Genomic DNA, 20,010 nt, shown 5'->3' with positions numbered 1-20,010 from the left:
ACGTATTACATGCCTCATCATGCCGTATTAAAGGAATCAAGTACTACGACTAAACTGAGAGTTGTTTTCGATGCTTCAGCTAAAACGACATCGGGTCTTTCATTGAATGATATTTTGATGGTTGGGCCAAGAGTTCAGCAAGAGCTGTTTCCAATTCTTCTACGGTTTAGAAATCACAAAATTGCAGTATGTGCCGATGTAGAGAAGATGTTCAGAAAAATTCGTGTCCACCCAGAAGATACAAATTGGCAACGAATGCTTTGCAGGGATAGTCCTAGTGAGCCCTTGAGTACATTTAGATTAGTGACAGTTACATATGGGACTGCCTGTGCGCCATATTTGTCTACTAGAGTAATGAAACAACTTGCATTAGATGAACAAGTTAGATTTCCTTTAGCATCAAAAATTGCCCTTCGTGATTTTTATGTTGATGATTTGCTTTCAGGGGCACAAAGTGAAGAGGAAGCGAATGTTCTAGTTCAGCAGTTGAATGAAATGATGAAAAGGGGTGGATTTCGCTTAAGGAAGTGGATTTCAAACAGTTCAGCTATTTTAGAGAATATTCCCGAGTGCTTACGAGAATCTAGTATTTCTCTTGAAATAAACAGTGACAAGAAAGTAAAAGTATTGGGAATTAATTGGAACAACTCTAGTGATACGTTTCATTTTTCGGTATGCATAAATGATAGTTTACCAAGAGGACTATTTTATCAGAAGTAGCCAAAATCTTTGATCCAATGGGATGGTTAGCGCCAACAATAATATACGCGAAAATATTATTACAAGAGTTATGGAACTTACAGCTGGGTTGGGATGAACTTGTTGATAAGAGAATAAGTAGAAAATGGAAGCGTTTCTATCTAGAATTACCCTTACTTTCATGCTTACAATTTCCGAGGTATGTCTTGAGTACGAAGGCAGTAGTGATAGATATCTATGCTTTCTGCGACGCTTCAGAAAAGGCTTATTGTGCAGTCATCTATCTCCGTACAATCGACCTTGATTCGTCAGTCAAAGTCAGCCTTCTGACATCGAAAACCAGAGTAGCGCCCTTAAAAACCCAGTCTCTTCCGAGACTAGAGTTGTGTGCTGCGTTACTTTTAACAAACCTCTTACATGCAGTATTATCATGCATAGAACTGCCTATTAACAATATTTACGCATGGACCGACTCGCGGGTTACATTGGCATGGGTTTCGTCCGAACCTCGCCGTTGGCTACCTTTTGTGGCAAATCGAGTTGCAAAAATCCAGGAAGCTGTTCCAGGTATTCAATGGAATTATGTTGCTGGGAAAGAAAATCCTGCAGACTGTGGGACCAGAGGTTTTATTCCATCAGAATTTCTACAATGTGAGTTATGGATGAAGGGACCGTAGTGGTTAAACGAATCCGTAATTCATGTACAGCAAAATTCAAGTGTAGAATTAGAGGGTGAAGTTATGTTGAAGGAATTGAAAAAGATTTTCAGTTCAAATGCTTCCAAATTTGAAGAGCCTAGTGTGTTTTCAAGATTTTCGTCATGGTTAAAGTTATGTCGGGTGTTAGCGTGGTGTTTAAGATTTAGAAATAATTGTAGCAAGTTACCTACAGAGCGTATAAAGGGTTATTTATCTACTGAAGAATTCTGTGAAGTTACTTCTATGATTGTTAGGATTGTGCAAAGAGCCGAATTTCCAGAAGAATTATTCTGTTTAGAATCTGGTAAACCCTTGAAGACATCAAGTAAATTACTGTCTTTAAGTCCTTTCTTGGATTCCGCGGGAGTAATGCGTGTAGGCGGAAGGCTCAGAAACTCTGCAGTTTCAAATAATCAGAAACATCCTATGATTTTACCTAAGAATCGCAATATTACGCGTTTAATTATTAAGCATTATCATGACACGTATCTTCACGCAGGTACGCAGCTACTCACTTCTGTCATACGACATAGATTTTGGATTGTGAATGCTAGAGATATTATAAGAAAGTGTATAAACCAATGTGTTATCTGCCGTAGAGTTATAGCGCAAACTGCAACTCAGCTAATGGCAGATTTACCCGCTTCAAGAGTTACTCAAAGTAGAGCTTTTTCTCGTGTAGGGATTGATTTAGCAGGACCATTTAACGTTAAATATCGTCCTGGTAGAGAAGTCAAAATCTTTAAGTGTTACGTATGTCTATTTATTTGTTTTACTACAAGAGCAATACACTTAGAATTAGTTGGAGATCTTTCAACAAAATCATTCCTCGCGACACTTAAGCGGTTTATAGCTCGTAGAGGCAAACCGTGTGAAATTCAGTGATTGTGCAACGAATTTTATAGGAGCTAATAAAGAATTAAGGAAAGCCTTTTCTATTGTTCAACGTGATGAACAGCTACAGGGTTATATTTCTTCAGAAAATATTAAATGGTTGTTTAATCCTCCCTCTGCCCCTCATTTTGGAGGGCTTTGGGAAGCGGGTATCAAGTCTATGAAACATCACTTAAAAAGATGTTTAGGAACACTTATTTTAACATACGAGGAATTTTTGACATTAATAACCCAAATTGAATCCTGTCTTAATTCTAGGCCTTTAGTACCAGCTTCAAGTGATTGTAGCGACTTGGAGGCGATAACACCAGGACACTTTTTAACCGGAGCGGCTTTAAGCGCTATTCCAGAATCTAACCAAATTCAAGAAGCCATGAGCTGCAGTGACCGTTGGAGGAACGTGCAAAGGTTATTTCAACATTTCTGGAATCGTTGGAGCAGTGAGTATTTATCTAGATTGCAGCAGAGACCCAAGTGGTGCAAGGTACAACAAGACTTGAAGATTGGTGATATGGTTCTTATTAAGAACGAAAAGCTACCTCCGCTACGTTGGAAATTAGGTAGAATTATTAAAGTGCATCCCGGTCTGGATGAGAAAGTTCGAGTGGTGAGTTTACGCACGTCTAATGGTGAAATAAAACGACCTATAGCAAAGCTATGCGCTTTGCCATTTAATTCTTGATTTAGAGACTAATTTTTTTTTCAGGTTTATGCAGTTCAACAGTTTAAATTTATTGTTTGAACCCCCTTGGGACTTCAAGGCTGGGGGTATGTTCGATGTTATGTAAATTGTATTTCTTTCTTTGTACCGAGGAGCGGCGCAGACGCAAATTTGTTAGGTTTTTAAAGCTCGCGGTTAGAGCTTCGAGGTTGCTGTGAATTACTGGAGTTTCAACTAGGCGGAGGTTCTTCTGAGTTTGTGTTGGTAAGCCGCCACTGAAGTCGGAGTTTGTGTGGTCTTCGCCGTTCCTCTTCGCCTAACTTGCTATTTGAAAGTCAATAAAGAAGTTTCGGTCAAGTTAGGAGTCTGAGGTTTTTTGGGTTCTATACTGAAGTAACATCAAGTTAATTTACAGTCCACTATTTTTAACAACGGAACGTACAAAATTCATTAAACTCTTTCGGCTTTCGATGAAGTGGGCTTTGATGACGTCGAGGACCATCGGATATTGAGCTTATAGAATAATATTTCAGAGGATAAAAGGAATTTATTTGACCATCCCCCAAATATTATATGTCTTTAGCACTTCGAACAAGACTAATTGCTTCGTTTAGGGTAAATCTAGTTATGCTTATGATAAAATGTACTTTTATATGTCTGGTAATTTCGTTTCATTACGAATGGAAAGTCTTATGTATTCTACTAAATGTACTCTATTACTTTGTAGAGACATTAGGATTTTTTTGGAAGCAAGCAAGATGAAAAATTATCAATCGCCTTCGCCGGGAATCGAACCGCAGACCTCTCAATTAGGCGCTGAGCGTGCAGATCACTACACCCCGAAGGCACTCTAGGAAGACGGGAGAAATACCTTATGTAATGCATGTTATCTTACTTTAGAATCCTGAAATTCTAAAGGTAAAATATGGATTGGATTTACTCATTTTACGGGCAATTCTGATCTTTTAAAAGTTCAGTTTCTCAACATATCATTGTAAATCAATTAGCATAGTAACTTCTTGCAGTATAAACATATATTAAACATTACAGAAAGTTAGAAGAAAGATTATAATCTCATCTTCAATTACTCATTGTTTGAATATAACTGTCCTTCAACGTCGGGTAAGTGGACAAGATAACTGTTTATCATGCTCCTTCTAGTACACGATTAATTGCTAAGCAAATAAAAAAGTAATTTTTTTAATATTTAAAATATACTTTTATTTGCTAAATATTAAAAAAAAATTACATCTACTGTTTATAAAAGCAAATAATTATGTTTAGCGAAAGGGACATATGATATGACGTATAAAGTAAGCTAATACTACTAATTGTTTTCTGTCAGGTTTAATAAAAGTTTAATCACGTTTTGTTAAGAATTTGTTACACACTTAGGGTTACTTAACATAACATACTTTAAATTCCAATTGCCAAAATCTTCCTTTCATCAATTTTCGAAAATTATTTTTTTCCCTCCTTTCTCTCTCATTTTAGACAAAAGGGGCAATTTGCCCAAAATGGCTATTAATTTCGTTTTAGCATTTTGCGTTGGTTTACTATAAAAGTCTGAATCACTTTTCAAATTGTTGACACCAAACATTAGAGTCCTGAATTATATTTAAAAAAAATTAAATAATGAAGAATCTGCATGCATGAATGTATGTATGTTTCTCGCATTGTGGAGAACCAACGGTAACTAGACACATCAAATTTTGAATAACGTAGTCCTCCACTCGAATGTGGGCATCTGGAAGCCCAAATTTGAAATTTGTTTTATTATCTATTTCATATTTTGTCAAACATTAAAGAATTTTTGATTAACAAATTCATCGATTTCAAAGCGTTTCATTAAAATGAACATTGCGTGCATCTTCCTAGCACGGATATTTTTTGCAGGAGGTTTCTGTCTTTCTTTTCTTTTTTTTTTGTTTTTTCCTATTGCTGTTGAATTGAATTTTATGGTTTAAATGCGAAGAACATATTTAATAAGTAAAGGTAACACATAAAATGCTAAAAAAGTCCCTTTGGGCGTAATATAAAATCTGAAAGCTTTCAGACTTTTTATATTATTTATTTATTTATTTATTTTCTTTAAAAAAATGTTTTCTTCGTTACTAAAAAGTCCCGCATATAATATATTTCTTAAAGCGTTAAGCCAATGATGTTAAAAAATTAAATTTTAGTTTTCTATGAATAATTATGTTAAAAACACAGAAAAAATAGCATGATAAATATCACAAGTGATATTTTTCTGCAAGTATTCAACCAAGATTAAGTGCTAAGCAGTAAATCAATAAGCAATTATAAAGCGTGCCCACTGGACAACAAATTTTGATTTTCCGAATTTTTCCAGTGTGAATGTTATGCTTCTTTACATATTTGAGGGACTGAAAACGCTACAAAAATATCTATTTTGAAAGGTCAGCTACCATTTCCAAAACGCACCATGTTTAATATTTTACACTGGATTGCATTGCAGTAATATCTACACGTCCCGCAGTCAATATTTTTTTTAAGTTCAGATCCAACGACTTTTTGTTGTTTGCGCTTAATCTCTGGCACGTCCCTTTTCATCATCCAATAGCAGTTCGCAAGAGTAGATGCAGGCCAACTGCTGCTACCGCTTCTCGAACGATGAAATCTTTTTCGTTTTCTTATTCACCCTAACTGCACCATTTTTTTTCCCCCTTAAAAGATCCAAGAAGGAGTGAAGTGAATTTACAATGGGTTTTAAAATTAGACATTATTAGCAGCCGTAAATTAATTGTTAGCATAACACATTGATAGCACAGACAGCAACACTGTGTCACAAGAACTTAATAACTTAATATATAATTATAAATTTCTAGCGATTTATAATTATCATTATTTCATAATCTCTGCTCCAAAATTAGTAAAATGATGACACTTTCCATTTGCAAAACTTTCCATCTCTTAATCAGTATTATCGCTCTGATCTTTGTCGAGTTTGGTTTAGTGAATTTTTGTGTTTATCTTATGCCAAACGCGCTTTTGCTCAGTAAGAAATATTAATTTTGAAAAAATGATAACTTTTTTAAAACACAATCTATTAATACATTCCGATTTAAATAAGGATCTCCAAAATGATCTTAAATGGAGACGAAAGCGTAATGAATCATATTTATCTTTTTCATACATACGGAATTTTCACACTACGAAATATAAATTTTTCGTATTTCGTCCTATGTCTTTTTTTTTAATGCGGGTGGATCTTTTTTTTTGCTTTATGTACCAAATAATGACTCTTAACTCAATTTCTGCAACCAAAAAATTCAATTAAGCATAAATTCTAATGAAACACAGAATATGATAGGAAAAAATTGCATATTCTGTTATATTTGTCAATGAAAAAAAGTCCTGTTACATATCAGAGGTGCCAGAATCCAAAGGACTTGATTTGACGGAATGCAAACGTACCTGTTCCAGTGACATAATTCTTGAAAATGACACGTGGTCATTGTTGAAATAGCAACCGATCCGCATGTCATTCGCTAGTTGGATATCAGCCAGTGTAAACCCACACTCATTCTTTATGATGTTTTGAAACTTTAACCCATCCTTCGTGCTGCCAACACAAACTACCACCTTTTCGGATCATTTAATGCATATTCATGGCTCAGTTTCTTGTTCTGAAATTGATCAAGTAATCTATTTAATAAAAGAAGTTGTATGATGGAAGAATTCTTGCACACTTGATCATTACTCAGCGTGGTGCGAAGAAGATTATACCTTTTGGATTGAGTTTACAAGCAAGGATAGCGTACTCAAGTAAATTTTCTGTTGCCCTTGTAGTAATTTTTCTTAAAAGAATGTATTTTTCACATGAGTACATTTCTCAAATATATTTGTAAAATTTAAAGAATTTACAGTTTGTGCTGAAATTTCTGTCATCGAAAAACTTAAGATCTGAACACGATTTCACTTTGATACCGTTGTTAATTTTATATAGTTAGCGTCGTTCCAGATTACTGTACTCCAATAAGTGTCCGTGTAGTTATTGTCAACCTCTTTAAGTCCATGTAAATTTAGTTATCGTTATTTGTAATTGTTTTTACACGATAATCGTCAACTAAAAATATTTTAATTAAATTTTTTTAGTAGAAAATATATTAAAATATTAAACGTGCACAGAAACTCCTCTCGAACCACCAGTTGTCTAAGATAATCGCCTCTGAAAATGTAAGGAATTTTGTATCTCTTTACTGCGTGCCTTCATGATGTAACTAGAAGCAGATCCAGCTAGCAATCGAGCACTCCGAAGCTTAATTCTCGCTGATTCCGACCTTTTTTTTTTTTTTTTTTTTTAAGTTAAATTTTTTAAAGGTGGTTCATGTTTTTTGCTTCGAAAATCCCTACAGATTCCGCAAGTGGTCCCGAACTAAAATGTGTGGACGATATTCGTCACTTCGTCACCATCAGGATTTAGGGACTGGTCTCTCCCTCTTCAGTTACCCTTTAAGTGACGGAGAATGACAGGGATTTTCTCTCTCCTTGACAAGTGACACCGGAGTGTAAATGGAAGTACGTCCAGCTAGTAATCGGGAGGTCCATACTTCAAACCCCGCTAAATCATCGCTGATTTTTCATATTTTCTGCATTGAAAATCCTAACAAGCTTTACAGGGTAACATGTATTTCTGACATCATAAATGAGCACCGGTGTTGAATATCAACTCTCTAAGGTGACGACCTTTACAAAAGACCATAATCATCAATAATCGCTCTGGAATTGGTACATTTGTCTGCCTTTTTTGATTTATAAATAAATTTTTGATTTCATTAAATTAGATTATCCTATCTCGTGTTTGGGGCATTATAATCATCTTTGGTTTTGCGCCAGAAATCTCACTCACTCACCCCCATCAGTAATCGTAGTTTGTAGTCTTAACAGGGTTTACTTAATTGACTTTTCTTTTTCGGATATCTACTTAAATATTTTTCATATAATTTCAGATTCCATTATATTTTTTTAATTTTAAGACAACCAGAAATAATATAGGCATGCGCATGCTTTGTAACAAAAGATAAGAAATTTTTACAAACATAACGGAATCAAAAAATATTTTCTTCATTGAAGGCTGTTTTTCGGGAAACGTTCTACCTTTATTCCCATCAACATTTAGTTATTCCCTTGGAGCAAAAATTGGGCAGTACATTCCGTGCGCTTGCAAGACAATTAATGAGCTCGATCCATCACCGATGTTTTTGCCCTATTCAGCGAGAAGGCACGTGAACGGGCTGTCGCGTGACTGCGAAAATGCAGTAAGTGGGAATCCTCAGAGCCAGTGGTGCACAGATTGATCATTTCCTGACCTGCACGAAGCAAAAAAACAATTTCAGTAATCTGGCAAACATTCCCGTAGTGTCACAGAAGATTTGTGACATATTTCACAAACAGTTTTATGTATTTTTTCATTCACTTATTTATCTTAAAATGCAGATAAATGTTTTCATAATAATTCAATTTTCTGCTATTAAATTAATTTTCATGGATTCTTTGACTAGAATAAATTTTCCTTGCTCTTAAAATGACTTAAAATTAATATATCATTTTATTATGATTATAAGAAATTTTGAGAATATTTGCAATAGGTCTCAAATAAGGTTTTATTTTAAAAATTATTGGGCATTTTTGTGGTTTTCCCCATGTGTTACGTGTATATGAGCTAGTTCCCTTAGAAAGTCCACCACTAAAGTATTCCTCCGCTTAGCAGATAGCACTCAAGTGCTTTGCCATAAAGAAATAAACCAAACCAGTTCCTTAAAAACAAACTCTTGGGCGGAGGTTAGGACTTTATACGTGCCCCGCCTAAAGCATTACACGGACTGGCCACAGCTGAGAACCTCCTATCAGGCAAGGGGTGGGTCTGCCAATCGAGAGTGTAAAAGGAGCTACGGTACACACTCCGGGGCCACAACTCAGAGTGGGAGACTTTTAAAATTTTTGTCTCTTAACGGCCACGTCTACCTCCTGGGCCGCGCGGGGTCACCACTCCCGGTTCTCAAGTTTCAACGCGACTGGGCACTATAAACTTGGAGACCTGACTGGTCGTCTAAATGCTACTTGCCAGTACTACGCGGGCTGCAGTTCGCAGCAGGACATTACCTAGCAAACTCGGTGCCGTCCCACACCGAGGTATCGTCATCACACCGAGCTACAGAGCCTACTGTTCCGTGACTTACGCCGACCCACCCAGACAGGCCAACAGAGTTAGTCCTGAGGTATCTCCGCCTGGGCAAGTGGAACCGCCAAGCTCAATGATTATGTGCCCCCATGGCCCAGGTACAGATCCTACCTAGTAGCCTCACAAAGTTCTCTGCGTCGACCCCCGGGCGGGGGGAAGAATAGCATAAAACTATCTTCTAGCTAGTGGATTGTGAATCCAATGACCTTTCTCGTGTATACGAGCCAGTTTCCCTTATAAAGTCCTCCACAAAGGTATCCCTCCCCTTATTCAGACAGCCCTCGGGGCTTTGCCTTAATCATATAAACATGATTTTTCTGATATACTGATAGTAGAGCCCTTCCAAAATGGAGTGTGGCTTGAGAGAGCGAACCCTGTAAATTTGCTACGAAAAAAAATTCTCCCAAAATAAGTGCTACATTTGTGGAAAGTAAACACTGAGAATGAAAATACCAAGTTGTGATAATTTTAATCATAAATAAAACCATTATAATTTTACTGGTGTCGATCTACTAAACTGCATCGAAAATTATTTATGATTCCACCTACTTGAAATGTAGCAATTAATTTGGGATAAAATTTTCGACCTAAATGTAGCAACTAATTTGGGACGGAGGGAGTTTTATTTAACTATTTACCAATAATTTAGTTATTTATATTTATTTATCTCTTTATTGAAATTTAATGTTCATTATTCAGCTATTTATTATTTTATTACTTTGATTATTAATTACTTTAGAAATTAATTAATTTATTATTTTGATTACAAATTATTTTAATAATTTATTTTTGTTCATATATCTTGACCGCCTTTCATACGTTGCGACGCTTCTAATTTTAGAAATTACGTACTACTCGTAACATTATTTTCATAAATTAAAAATGAAAAACCCTTCTAGTTTAATTAATTTTGTATAATTATTAGATTATGAGCTTAAAGTTATGAAACTGCATAAGAATATTACTAACGTATTTTTAGCATTGAAATCTTATAATTTATTTATGTGTTTATTAATGTGTCGACATAGTGTGTGACAAGATTATTAGGTAAAGAATGTCACATAGTAATAAATTATGAAAGGGTATAACTTAATGACATTAAAAATGAAACAAAAATCAAGCTCGAATTATTCTAATTTACTTTTAACCAAACGATATTGACGATATTAATGTCAAAAATCTCAATTCTCAAATTGAAATTATTTTTTATTATTGAATTATTGAAAATATTTCAGGCAGTTTTTATCGTACGAGAGTCAGAACATTTGTGTTTATCTTTTATAAAAAATATAAAATTTCTCCAACTCTAAAGATAGGTATCGAAGGAACATACAATATATATATATAATGTTGTATGATCTTAAGTTCACTTAGTGCGAAATCAAGTAATTCTACTACTTGCGCAATAATATATATCTATATACATATACATAGATAGGATTTTTTAATTCTTATAAAATTGATTTTTTTTTTGTTTCAAACAGACAATATATGAATATTTGTGTCATTTAAAATATTTTTACAACCAGGAACTGCATGTCGACGACGAAAGATAGTGAAAATAGAAGCTGCGTAAAGGCTTTTATGGACACACACACACGTATATATATATATATATGCATTAGCTTATACTTTTTTATGAATTTTGTCAGTCTACATTGGATAGTTGTATCTTTCATTTGGCCATCATTTAGCCAAATGCACGAGTGAATTGAGTATACGATAGATTAGATCCCAGCAGATTAGAAAAGAGAAAAAGAATTACTGACAAAATAATCTTTAATAATTCAACTACAAACAAGTCAGTTTATAGAAATAAAGTATTGAATCGCCCAATTCTGTTGCCCAATATGAACACTGGAAAATGTTCATACGATTTTAAGTATTTTTAAATTAATTTAAAACAATGCTATCGAAAATTTAATAATAAAATTATTATAAAATATCACATTAAAGATTTAAACACCTAAAAGAACATAAATAAAGATTCACAAAAAATTTATGGAGCTCCAAGTTGTTGATGGCTAAGAAATATTTATACGCATACGGTAAGGTGCGTATAAGGTACACATATGCGGTATCTTTCACGCATAATATTTCGTCATTATTTAAGAAAAATACAGAATAATATATACCTGGCCTAGGTTGACAAAATGAATCTTTCAAAACATGATGAAACCTCTGTCTCGCTTAAATTGCAAACGGTACGTTTCATTATTTATGAAAATAGACGGTACATTTCATTATTTAAGAAATGCGCATACGGTACACTTCATTATTCAAGCATAATATGGTAAAATACGGTACATTTCACTATTTAAGAATTATTTTTTTATTTACGTTTTCGCTCTTTCATGCATATGGCACATTTCACTATTTAAGAAAAAATATAGAATAATATATACCTGCTCTAGGTTGAAAAAAAAAAAAAAAAAAATCTTTGAAAAGAAGATGTACAACCTTCATCTCGCATAAATTGCAAATGCATACGGTACATTTCATTTCACGCATACGGTGTATTTCATTATATAACAATAATTTGTTTTATTTTATCTTTTTATTCTTTCAAGCGTAACGGTACATACATTTCAATATTTAAGGAAAAAAATAGAATAATATATGCCTGGCTTAGCTTGACAAAAAGAATCTTTGAAAAGAAGATGTACTACCTTCATCTCACGTAAATTGCTAAAAATTATTAAGATTTATTATAATTGCATAGGAATATTTCCATATTTTTCCATATTCCTCTTATTATTAAACGCCGAAGAAACTCTATCAAAATACTAAATTTGGTGCAGCGTGTAAATTATATTGTGTTTTAGGTGGCATGTAACACGAAGCCATTTTTCTTTTGCTTTTTTTTTCTCAGTGATCAGATTTCATTTACTCCAGAAGCACAATCTCTCGCGTTGGGGTCAGCGGCCCTGTGCCCCTCCAGTTTCCCCTGAAGCGGTTCCGAGGTGTGGTGTGCGGGCCTACGTGAGTGCACGTTAATCGAAACTTCTGGGAAGAGTGGGTACAGGAAAAACAGGCTGCTAGGACCTATTGAATATTCATCGCATCTTGCTCCTTATAATTTCAATCTAAGTGTCTAAAAATGATGAATGGCTGCATAGTAGCAGAGATTCTTTAAAGTATTTTAGCGCGGGCGACATCTTGAACATCTTCCTTCCTGTTGTCGAAAACTCGAAGGTGGAGGTGGCAGAAGTTGTTCCCAGTTCAACCTCATTAGCATTGCTTTACCATTCTTCATCTTAAAGCAGAATGTTTTCAATTTAGAACTGTAAGGGCGGATTGATTTCTTTTTAAATTCCTATATATTATAATTGTTTTCAAGTTTATTCTTGAGGGTGTGAAGCAATTATCGCCGACTGCGAACTAACCAAAACACCTGAAATTACTAAAATGAGATCTTTATGGATGCAAACCATGGGAAGATGATGAGATATTTATACACAATTGCTCTCATTTACGTTATAAAAAAAATTCAAGCAAATTTATTTTAAAAATTATAAATCTGAAACAGCCTTTTAGGGCAAGTCAACCGTTTACTCTGAATCTTAGCTGTAAATAAATGGATGTTGCTGGTTCTGGTGTTTTCATCTCATCAACGAATGTAGATCTGTAGGTGCATTTTGCTACAGTCAAGGAAATGCCATGAATAAAAGCTCAATGTAATTCTGTAAATCCGGCGTCCGTGCATAGCTGATGTAAATGGTTAGCACGTCTAGCTAGTGAATTGAAGATTCGTGGTTCGAACCCCGGCAATAGCGCAGTTTATTTTTCATGTTTTTTCGGTCCGAAATGTTTAATTGTCTGAGTCCAAACTGATATGTGGATGTTGACTGAGATATGATTGATCTTCATCATTTGAATTTGATCAACTGGGCCTCCAGGTTTCCATTAAATGTTGGCGGAGAATATAAGGAATTATCGTACACGTTCTCGTGATGTAAGTGATTAGCGCGTCCAAATGGCAACCGTAAGATTTGTATGTCGAATAAAAACAAGGGCACAACTGTTTTTTTTTTTTTATTTTATTTTATGGTTCTCAAAATAACTTACGGTGTCTGCAACTTCTGGCCACCACCATCCGAGTGAATAAAGATAGCTTAATGAGTAGTAGTTTCAAATGTTTATCTGTTTTTCTCTGTTACCAATCTTTAAGTGAATCTTTTGGCAGAACTGCAACTTTACCCTGATCTGAAAAATCATAAACCTCCATCTCTTACATAAAATCGACGCATCAGTCAGGAAGTTATTTTCTCTAATTATCATACCAACAGTTTTCCAAATAGAAGAATAGTTCCAAATGGAACAATTTTGCTTTTTATGCCTATCAAAATAGTATTCAATTTTTAGTTCTGAACTATTAGTTGCGGTAAAAAAACTGTCGAACTTGCATGGAACTGTCGGAAATCGAACTTTCGATGGTAAAGTTCTACATAGCTACATTGTCAATAATCCAGTCTCTATCTATGTGCTGGACGACTTGACCTACAGACCGGAACGCATCGAATTCTCTGACATTTTGGATATCGCGCTCTCCACTAAGACGCTTCCTATGGTCTTAGACGTGAAGCATGCACTATCATCAGATCATCTTCCTGTTCTGGCATACCTAGGGATCACAAAAGCAATTAATGGCAATTATCGCAGCAGAATTGATTGGATACTCTTTCAAAATGTACTAGTGACAAACAATCTGGCATTGGATAATTTAAATGATAAGAATGGCATTCATAAAGCAATCAGCGAAGCAACGCAGACCATACAGGCAGCGATCTCGGAGGCTACTGAACATCTCAGTGCAAAGGATAATGCTCTACGCCTCCCTCGCAGCACACGTGACAAGATGCGGCAACGCAATAGACTCCGCAAGGAATGTCATAAGACATGGGATCCACAAATTAAAAGAGTGATTAATCGGCTTAGTAAAGAAATCAGAAATGAAATTAATAATTTCAAAGAAGAAATTTGGACTTAAAAACTTCTCATTCTTACTGCACAGGACGGTTCACTATGGAAAATAGTTAAAAATTTTAAAAATTCTTACGCTACAAATAGACCTATCATTATAATGAGAACCCAGCTATTACGAACCAGGAAAAAGCTGATTCTTTCGCCTCACATCTGGAGGAGAAACTCTCTCCTAATTTATCACCCTGTGACTCAAATTTCGAACAAGCTTCCCTTACTAAAATCCATGATTGGCTTAATTCTCCCACTGTCAAGAACCTGATCCCACTTACTACTCCGGCGGAAGTCTCCATTATCATTAAAAAGCTCAAACCTAGAAAAGCCCCTGGAATCGAAAGAATCACAATTAAATCTATCAAATTCTTGCCACCTAATTTCATCTGTAAAATCACCAGCATTTTTAATGCATCACTTACGAATTGCTACTTCTCCACTGCATGGAAGACAACGAAGATTATCATGATCCCGAAACCGGGGGAAAACCATACTCAAACAGATGGATATAGACCTATAAGCCTGTTCCCAATTCTCAGTAAGATTTTCGAAACAATCAGCCTCACAAGATTACAGCACCATCTCAACGCACTCCCTCCAGAGCAATTTGGCTTCCGTCGAAAGTTATCCACGACGAAACAGCTTGTCCGCATCACAGAATTTGCTGGTTCGGCGCTGCACAATAGATTAAATGTGGCTATCCTCATGTTAGACGTGGCGAAACCGCGTCTGGCATGAGGGTTTAATCATCAAGCTCATGAAATTCAACTTCGAAACTGAACTTCTCCACATACTCTACTCCTTCATTACCGAAAGGACTTTTAAAGTTTGCGTAAACGACGCCTTTTCTGCTGAAAGAAATATCAAAAGTGGCATTCCACAGGGAAGTATTCTTGGCCCGGTCCTGTATCTCTTTTACGCAGTTGATTTTCCTTAAATAGATTCTTCAAATTCCATCCTTGCCTGTTATGCAGACGACATGGCAATAGCTGTGAAATCTTCTAACATCAATCACTCAATCAAAGTCCTCCAGAATTTTACTCCGAAAATAGAAGCCTGGTGCAGTATGTGGAAGATTAAAATAAATGCCAGCAAATCACAACTCGTTCTGTTTAGAAGAAGAAAGCGGAATCGCCCTCTCACGAATAATTTACTTGTCTTCAACGAAGGAGTTCCCATTGTGCGTCAGGCAAAATACCTTGGCGTCACAATAAATGACAAGCTCACCTGGACCCAGCATATTAGTAATATTAGAAATCAAGCCCTAAGCGTAATCAACTGCCTCCTCCCCATCCGGGTAAAATTTTCAAATCTTGATCTCAACAAAAAGCGACTCATCTACCTAACTACTATACGACCTATTCTCACCTACGCATCACCTGCCTGGTATAAGGCCAAGCCAGCCGACATCAACAAGCTTCAGGTGGTTCAAAACAATTTTCTCCGTATTGCTACGAATGCTCCTTACTACGTAAGGAACTCTGTGCTTCACAGTGATCTTCGAATTGAACCCTTGAGAGAATATCTCCATAGGAGTAACGAAAACTTCTACCATAAAGCTCTCGATTGTGAACACTTAAATTATTTCCAGATCTTTAACTATGTCATCCTCGCAGAGAATCAATATCTGCGACCTTTCGCAGCTTTTTATTTAAATTCTGACCAAAACTAGCCAACGTAGATTATGCTTCTAAAACCAAGCAGCATTCACCGGAGCCACAGCTCGGGAGGGTGTCCTATTGCATATACAATTCAACAGCAAATTCACAAAAATTTTAAAAGCAGCATAACAGTGTGTTTTTAGAATTCATGATGCAGTTTTAAGTGTTGGCATACGTTTTTATTTTTTCAGTCTTTTCTCAGTTTATCATATCAATACTCAGTTTTCTTAGTAAAATGGCTCACAAAACTTTTTTCTCCTTTTTGTTATCATTGCTTCTTGTGTTAAGTTTATTTACTAAAGATCACGTTCTTCGCACTTGTGCTACATAAAATTCAGTTCAACGGTAAAATCACATATTTGAAGTACCGACTACCTTACTGATCCAACTTTTTTTCACATTGCTGATCTATTTTCATTCATTTCATCTTTCTTCGCCGACTGATGGCGGCTGAGTGAAATATCCCATTCTACCATCTTGATTCTTCATATTTTCTTTTGTTGTTCCAGACATTCTTTTATCTGATGCAGAGTAAAGGAGCGCTATCGCGCGCTGTCACTCTCTTTCCATTCGACACAAGACGGTAAAATCACAAAATATTTAAAAACAACAAATCTTTAAAGTTTGCGATAAGCAGTCTCATGCACTGGAGATAAAAACGTTTTATTTCGTATAGTGTTGCCATTGCTTGCTTTCAAATCGTTGAGTTTGTTAATCAAAAATTCATCAAAGTTTAAAAAATTATGAAATAAATAATAAAAGATATAACGCCATTCTATGAAAATATTGAATATTTTTAATTAAATAGATCATGAAATAAACACATTTCTTTTTTTTAAATCAATCTGGTTCAAAAGTAAGAAACGAATTTTCTTAAAAGCTGCATCTATTGCCTTCAAATAACTTAGTTTGTTAATCACAAGAGAGTCAATTTGAAAGATAAATATTTTCATTTTACCGATTGGCAATAGACTCGAATGAAAAGTGAAACGAAGCATATATACAGGTTCGTCGAAAAATCGCGTTTCGAGACTAATAGCCCTCTTTGGGCTAAAGAAAAAAAAAAAAAAAAAAAACAACAACAGAGAGTGAGTCATTAACTGCATCAACACAGATCAAATTACATGCTTTTCGATTTAATTTTGGTATACTTTTATTTTGAACATCAAATATAATGAACATTAAAATTTGACTAATGGATGTTGCACATTATTTGATGTTAAGAAAGCATTTATGAAATAAAAAAAAGAGTAATATATTTTTTATTATAAATGTTTTGCCTTGAATTTCATAGAAAATTCATTCAATATTTTTAAATTTTTTTTTTTTTTTTTTTTTTTATTTTTTTATTTTACAGGTGGTCTAAAATGCTGTTACCTATTAAAGGAGCGAAAATTCTGCAAATACCCACATTTTCGCGCTGAGCAGAGTGAGGAGCTTTGAGCAAAGAAGAAAGGAGTGTGTACAAAATAAAAATATGTAAACAGAAATCCTAAGAAATTTAGAAATTAAAATAAAGTAATTTTCAAGCTGGCTTGTTTTTATTAAATTTTATCATTTTAATTTATTACCTTTTATGCTTGGCAAACTATTCATATTGGTCTATAACAGCAACGTCATATTTTTATTCTTAAAATTATTATATGAATTATTTCTTATAACAGAAAACACATTCGTGATAGCGCATTTATTTTATTATGTATAACGTGAAATTCATTCAGATATCAATAAAAGAGAAAGACGTACGTTCAAATTGGCAATTTTTTAATACATCATATTTTTATCGGGAATGGCAACGGCACTTCATTTAATCCAAGGTTTTAGTTAGTCATCTGAGGTAGCACCAGCCCATATTATCTACGTATAACTTAGATTTTTCTTCCAGCATAATGTATGTTAAATTCATAATTGTTTATGTGGCGACACACTGCTTTCTTTGGCAACCCTAAAGAATTCGTCTGTCACGAGGATCACGTACGCAGATGCATTACGTCTACGTCTGCTTTTCTGTTTGATAGTTAGTCGCATTTAAGATTTTGTAGAATGAGAAATGGCGTGAAAAATAAATTTTTTTTTAAAAGTGTCGGCTCAGATTTTCGAACCTGTAATTTATTTTTTAAGCAACAAATTTGGCGAGCCTGCCAGGATGAATGTCACAGGGTAACATTATCAATTTCGACATTTGATAATTTACGAAAATAAGAGAAGTTCCTACGTGCAAACATGGAGGATTTAGAAATACTAAAACAGAAGCAAAAAGCAATTAGGAGTGCATTTACGAAAATAGCTAATAAGTTAGAAGAACTGATACGATCAGATTTTCCGGATTTGGACGATTTAGAAATTTATTTGGATCAAATTTCAGAGAAGTATAAAACTTTACGAAATACGGATGACTCTTTTTTGGAACTTCTACAGAAAAAAGGCTGTATTCAAGAAGAATACGAAAGTGAATTTACTGCAGCCCAAGAACATTACGATAAATTATCTACGTTGAAAGTAAAAGCCAACAGGAAAAAGGATATGTGTTCACAACCTTCTACTGGTTCAACGAATAGCGGTTCTTCATCAGGAATAGTTACGGCCGCAAAACAGAAACTTCCAGAGATCGAACTGGTGAAGTTTGATGGAGACCAAGAAACTGGCTAACGTTTTGGACGAGGTTTAGTAAAATACACGAAGATACTCGCATCGGCCGGAGAGACAAGTTTCATTATCTACTGCAATCTACAAAACCTGAGACTGTGCCAAAAGCAATAGTGGAAAGTTTTCCTGCTACGGAAGAAAATTACGAAAAAGCTGTGGAATATCTCAAAGAACGATTTGGAAATGAAAATATTTTAATGCAAATTCATGCTAGAGAGCTATTAAAACTGGTAATCAATGACAAACAAAAGACAAACTTATTAGCTCTTTATGATAAGTTTCAAACTCAACTACGCGCACTGGAATCACGCGGTTTAACTAAAAATAAATTTGCAGTTGTTTTATTTCCTTTAATGGAATCAGCACTTCCTGCAGATTTAATACAAATTTGGGAAAGAAAACGAGGTATGTCTCCTGAAACAACAGGTAAGTGTGATTTGGAGTCATTAATTGATTTTCTAAAAAGGGAAGTAGAAACGGAGTTAAACTTACCCGTGATGTTTTGGGTTCTGATAGTTTTTTGACACAAAACCTGTTGTTTCAACTGCATGTGAACTAATTAATGTAAATAGTAGTAACAGTAAGTGTAATGAAAATTTTCAAAGGTATAAAAAGTCTGATACTCGTATTTTTTGTGAAAAATCCCATTTGTCTGAAAGTTGTAAGGATGCATCTTTAATGAGTTTAGAATGTAAGGTGCTACTTTGGTAGACGGTTGCACGGATTTTTGGCGATTTACGTTGGCGCGATTTTTACAAACGTCAGCCATCTTGAAAAACGCTGTTTTTACGCATAGTAAAGTATTCGAAACTTAATAATAATAATAAATAAATAAATATCGTTAAAAGTAATGGATTAAGTTTTTGTTGAAAATGTCGTTTTTTAAGATGGCAGGCAAATGTAAATAAATACATTTACTATGAGTATAAAATACTAAAGTAAGATTATTATTACTTTCATATAGCAAAGAAGAGAATAAAAACACCGCTATAGAAACATTGAGCCAACGTTTAATTAGATTAAAATATTACTGAAATTGAATATCGAATTAAAAACCATGATACCAACATTTAAAAGAATTAGAATATTATTAAATTCAAATACTTTAAAATACGTTATATATAATATAATTAACATTAAAACATATGGACAATAATTATCTCAGCAATTTCTGAAAATAGTGTATTAATTTTTTTAACAAAAATTGAAGTATACAATTATAAAATAAAAGAAAAATATGTACTTATATTTTTTTGAGTATTTAACCTGTTGTTTATTGATAAGTACCACAAAAAATCAGAATCATAATTTAGATAACATCTTTGAAGGAATTCGAAGATATGAATTAAATTTAAAAACGGCGCGGAAATGCACAAATTGTCAGTAACCAATCAGGGAGCTGATTACAGCTCGTTAATGCACAAATATTCTATAACCAATCAAAGAGCTTATTACATCACGGCTGGAATTAAAATTATTTAAAAATTCATATATAATAAAATCATTTTTAAAAAAAATGCAAAATTAAATTGTATTTTAATATTTAAGAGCCATAAATAATGTTTAAAA

At 34.4% G+C, this 20,010-nt stretch overlaps 1 protein-coding gene across 4 annotated transcripts in view; it reads left to right on the top strand.

Annotated features, from left to right (window-relative positions):
- Window positions 1-17,329, top strand: part of LOC118192407 (uncharacterized) — a 122,733-nt gene extending 105,404 nt beyond the window's left edge. For 3 of the 4 annotated variants that reach the window (XR_015042502.1, XR_015042501.1, XR_004758751.2), the window contains one exon: window positions 17,153-17,329. Coding sequence is in view for 1 of the 4 variants with exons in the window: in XM_085821668.1 (XP_085677794.1) it covers window positions 2,452-2,898; window positions 17,153-17,161 (456 nt within the window). In the remaining 3 variants the exon portion in view is untranslated. Of the gene's footprint in view, window positions 1-2,146; window positions 2,899-17,152 lie in introns of those variants that run through there. The other variant, XM_085821668.1, reaches the window with a different exon arrangement.
- Window positions 17,330-20,010: the final 2,681 nt, after the last annotated feature.

The sequence above is a fragment of the Stegodyphus dumicola genome, chromosome 8 (assembly GCF_044657685.1).
Source record: "Stegodyphus dumicola isolate Sdum_Otavi_A_Nest chromosome 8, ASM4465768v1".
Taxonomy (NCBI): Eukaryota; Metazoa; Arthropoda; class Arachnida; order Araneae; family Eresidae; genus Stegodyphus; species Stegodyphus dumicola.
The sequence above is the reverse complement of the archived record's forward strand: the minus strand, read 5'-3'. Positions and strand labels throughout refer to the sequence as shown.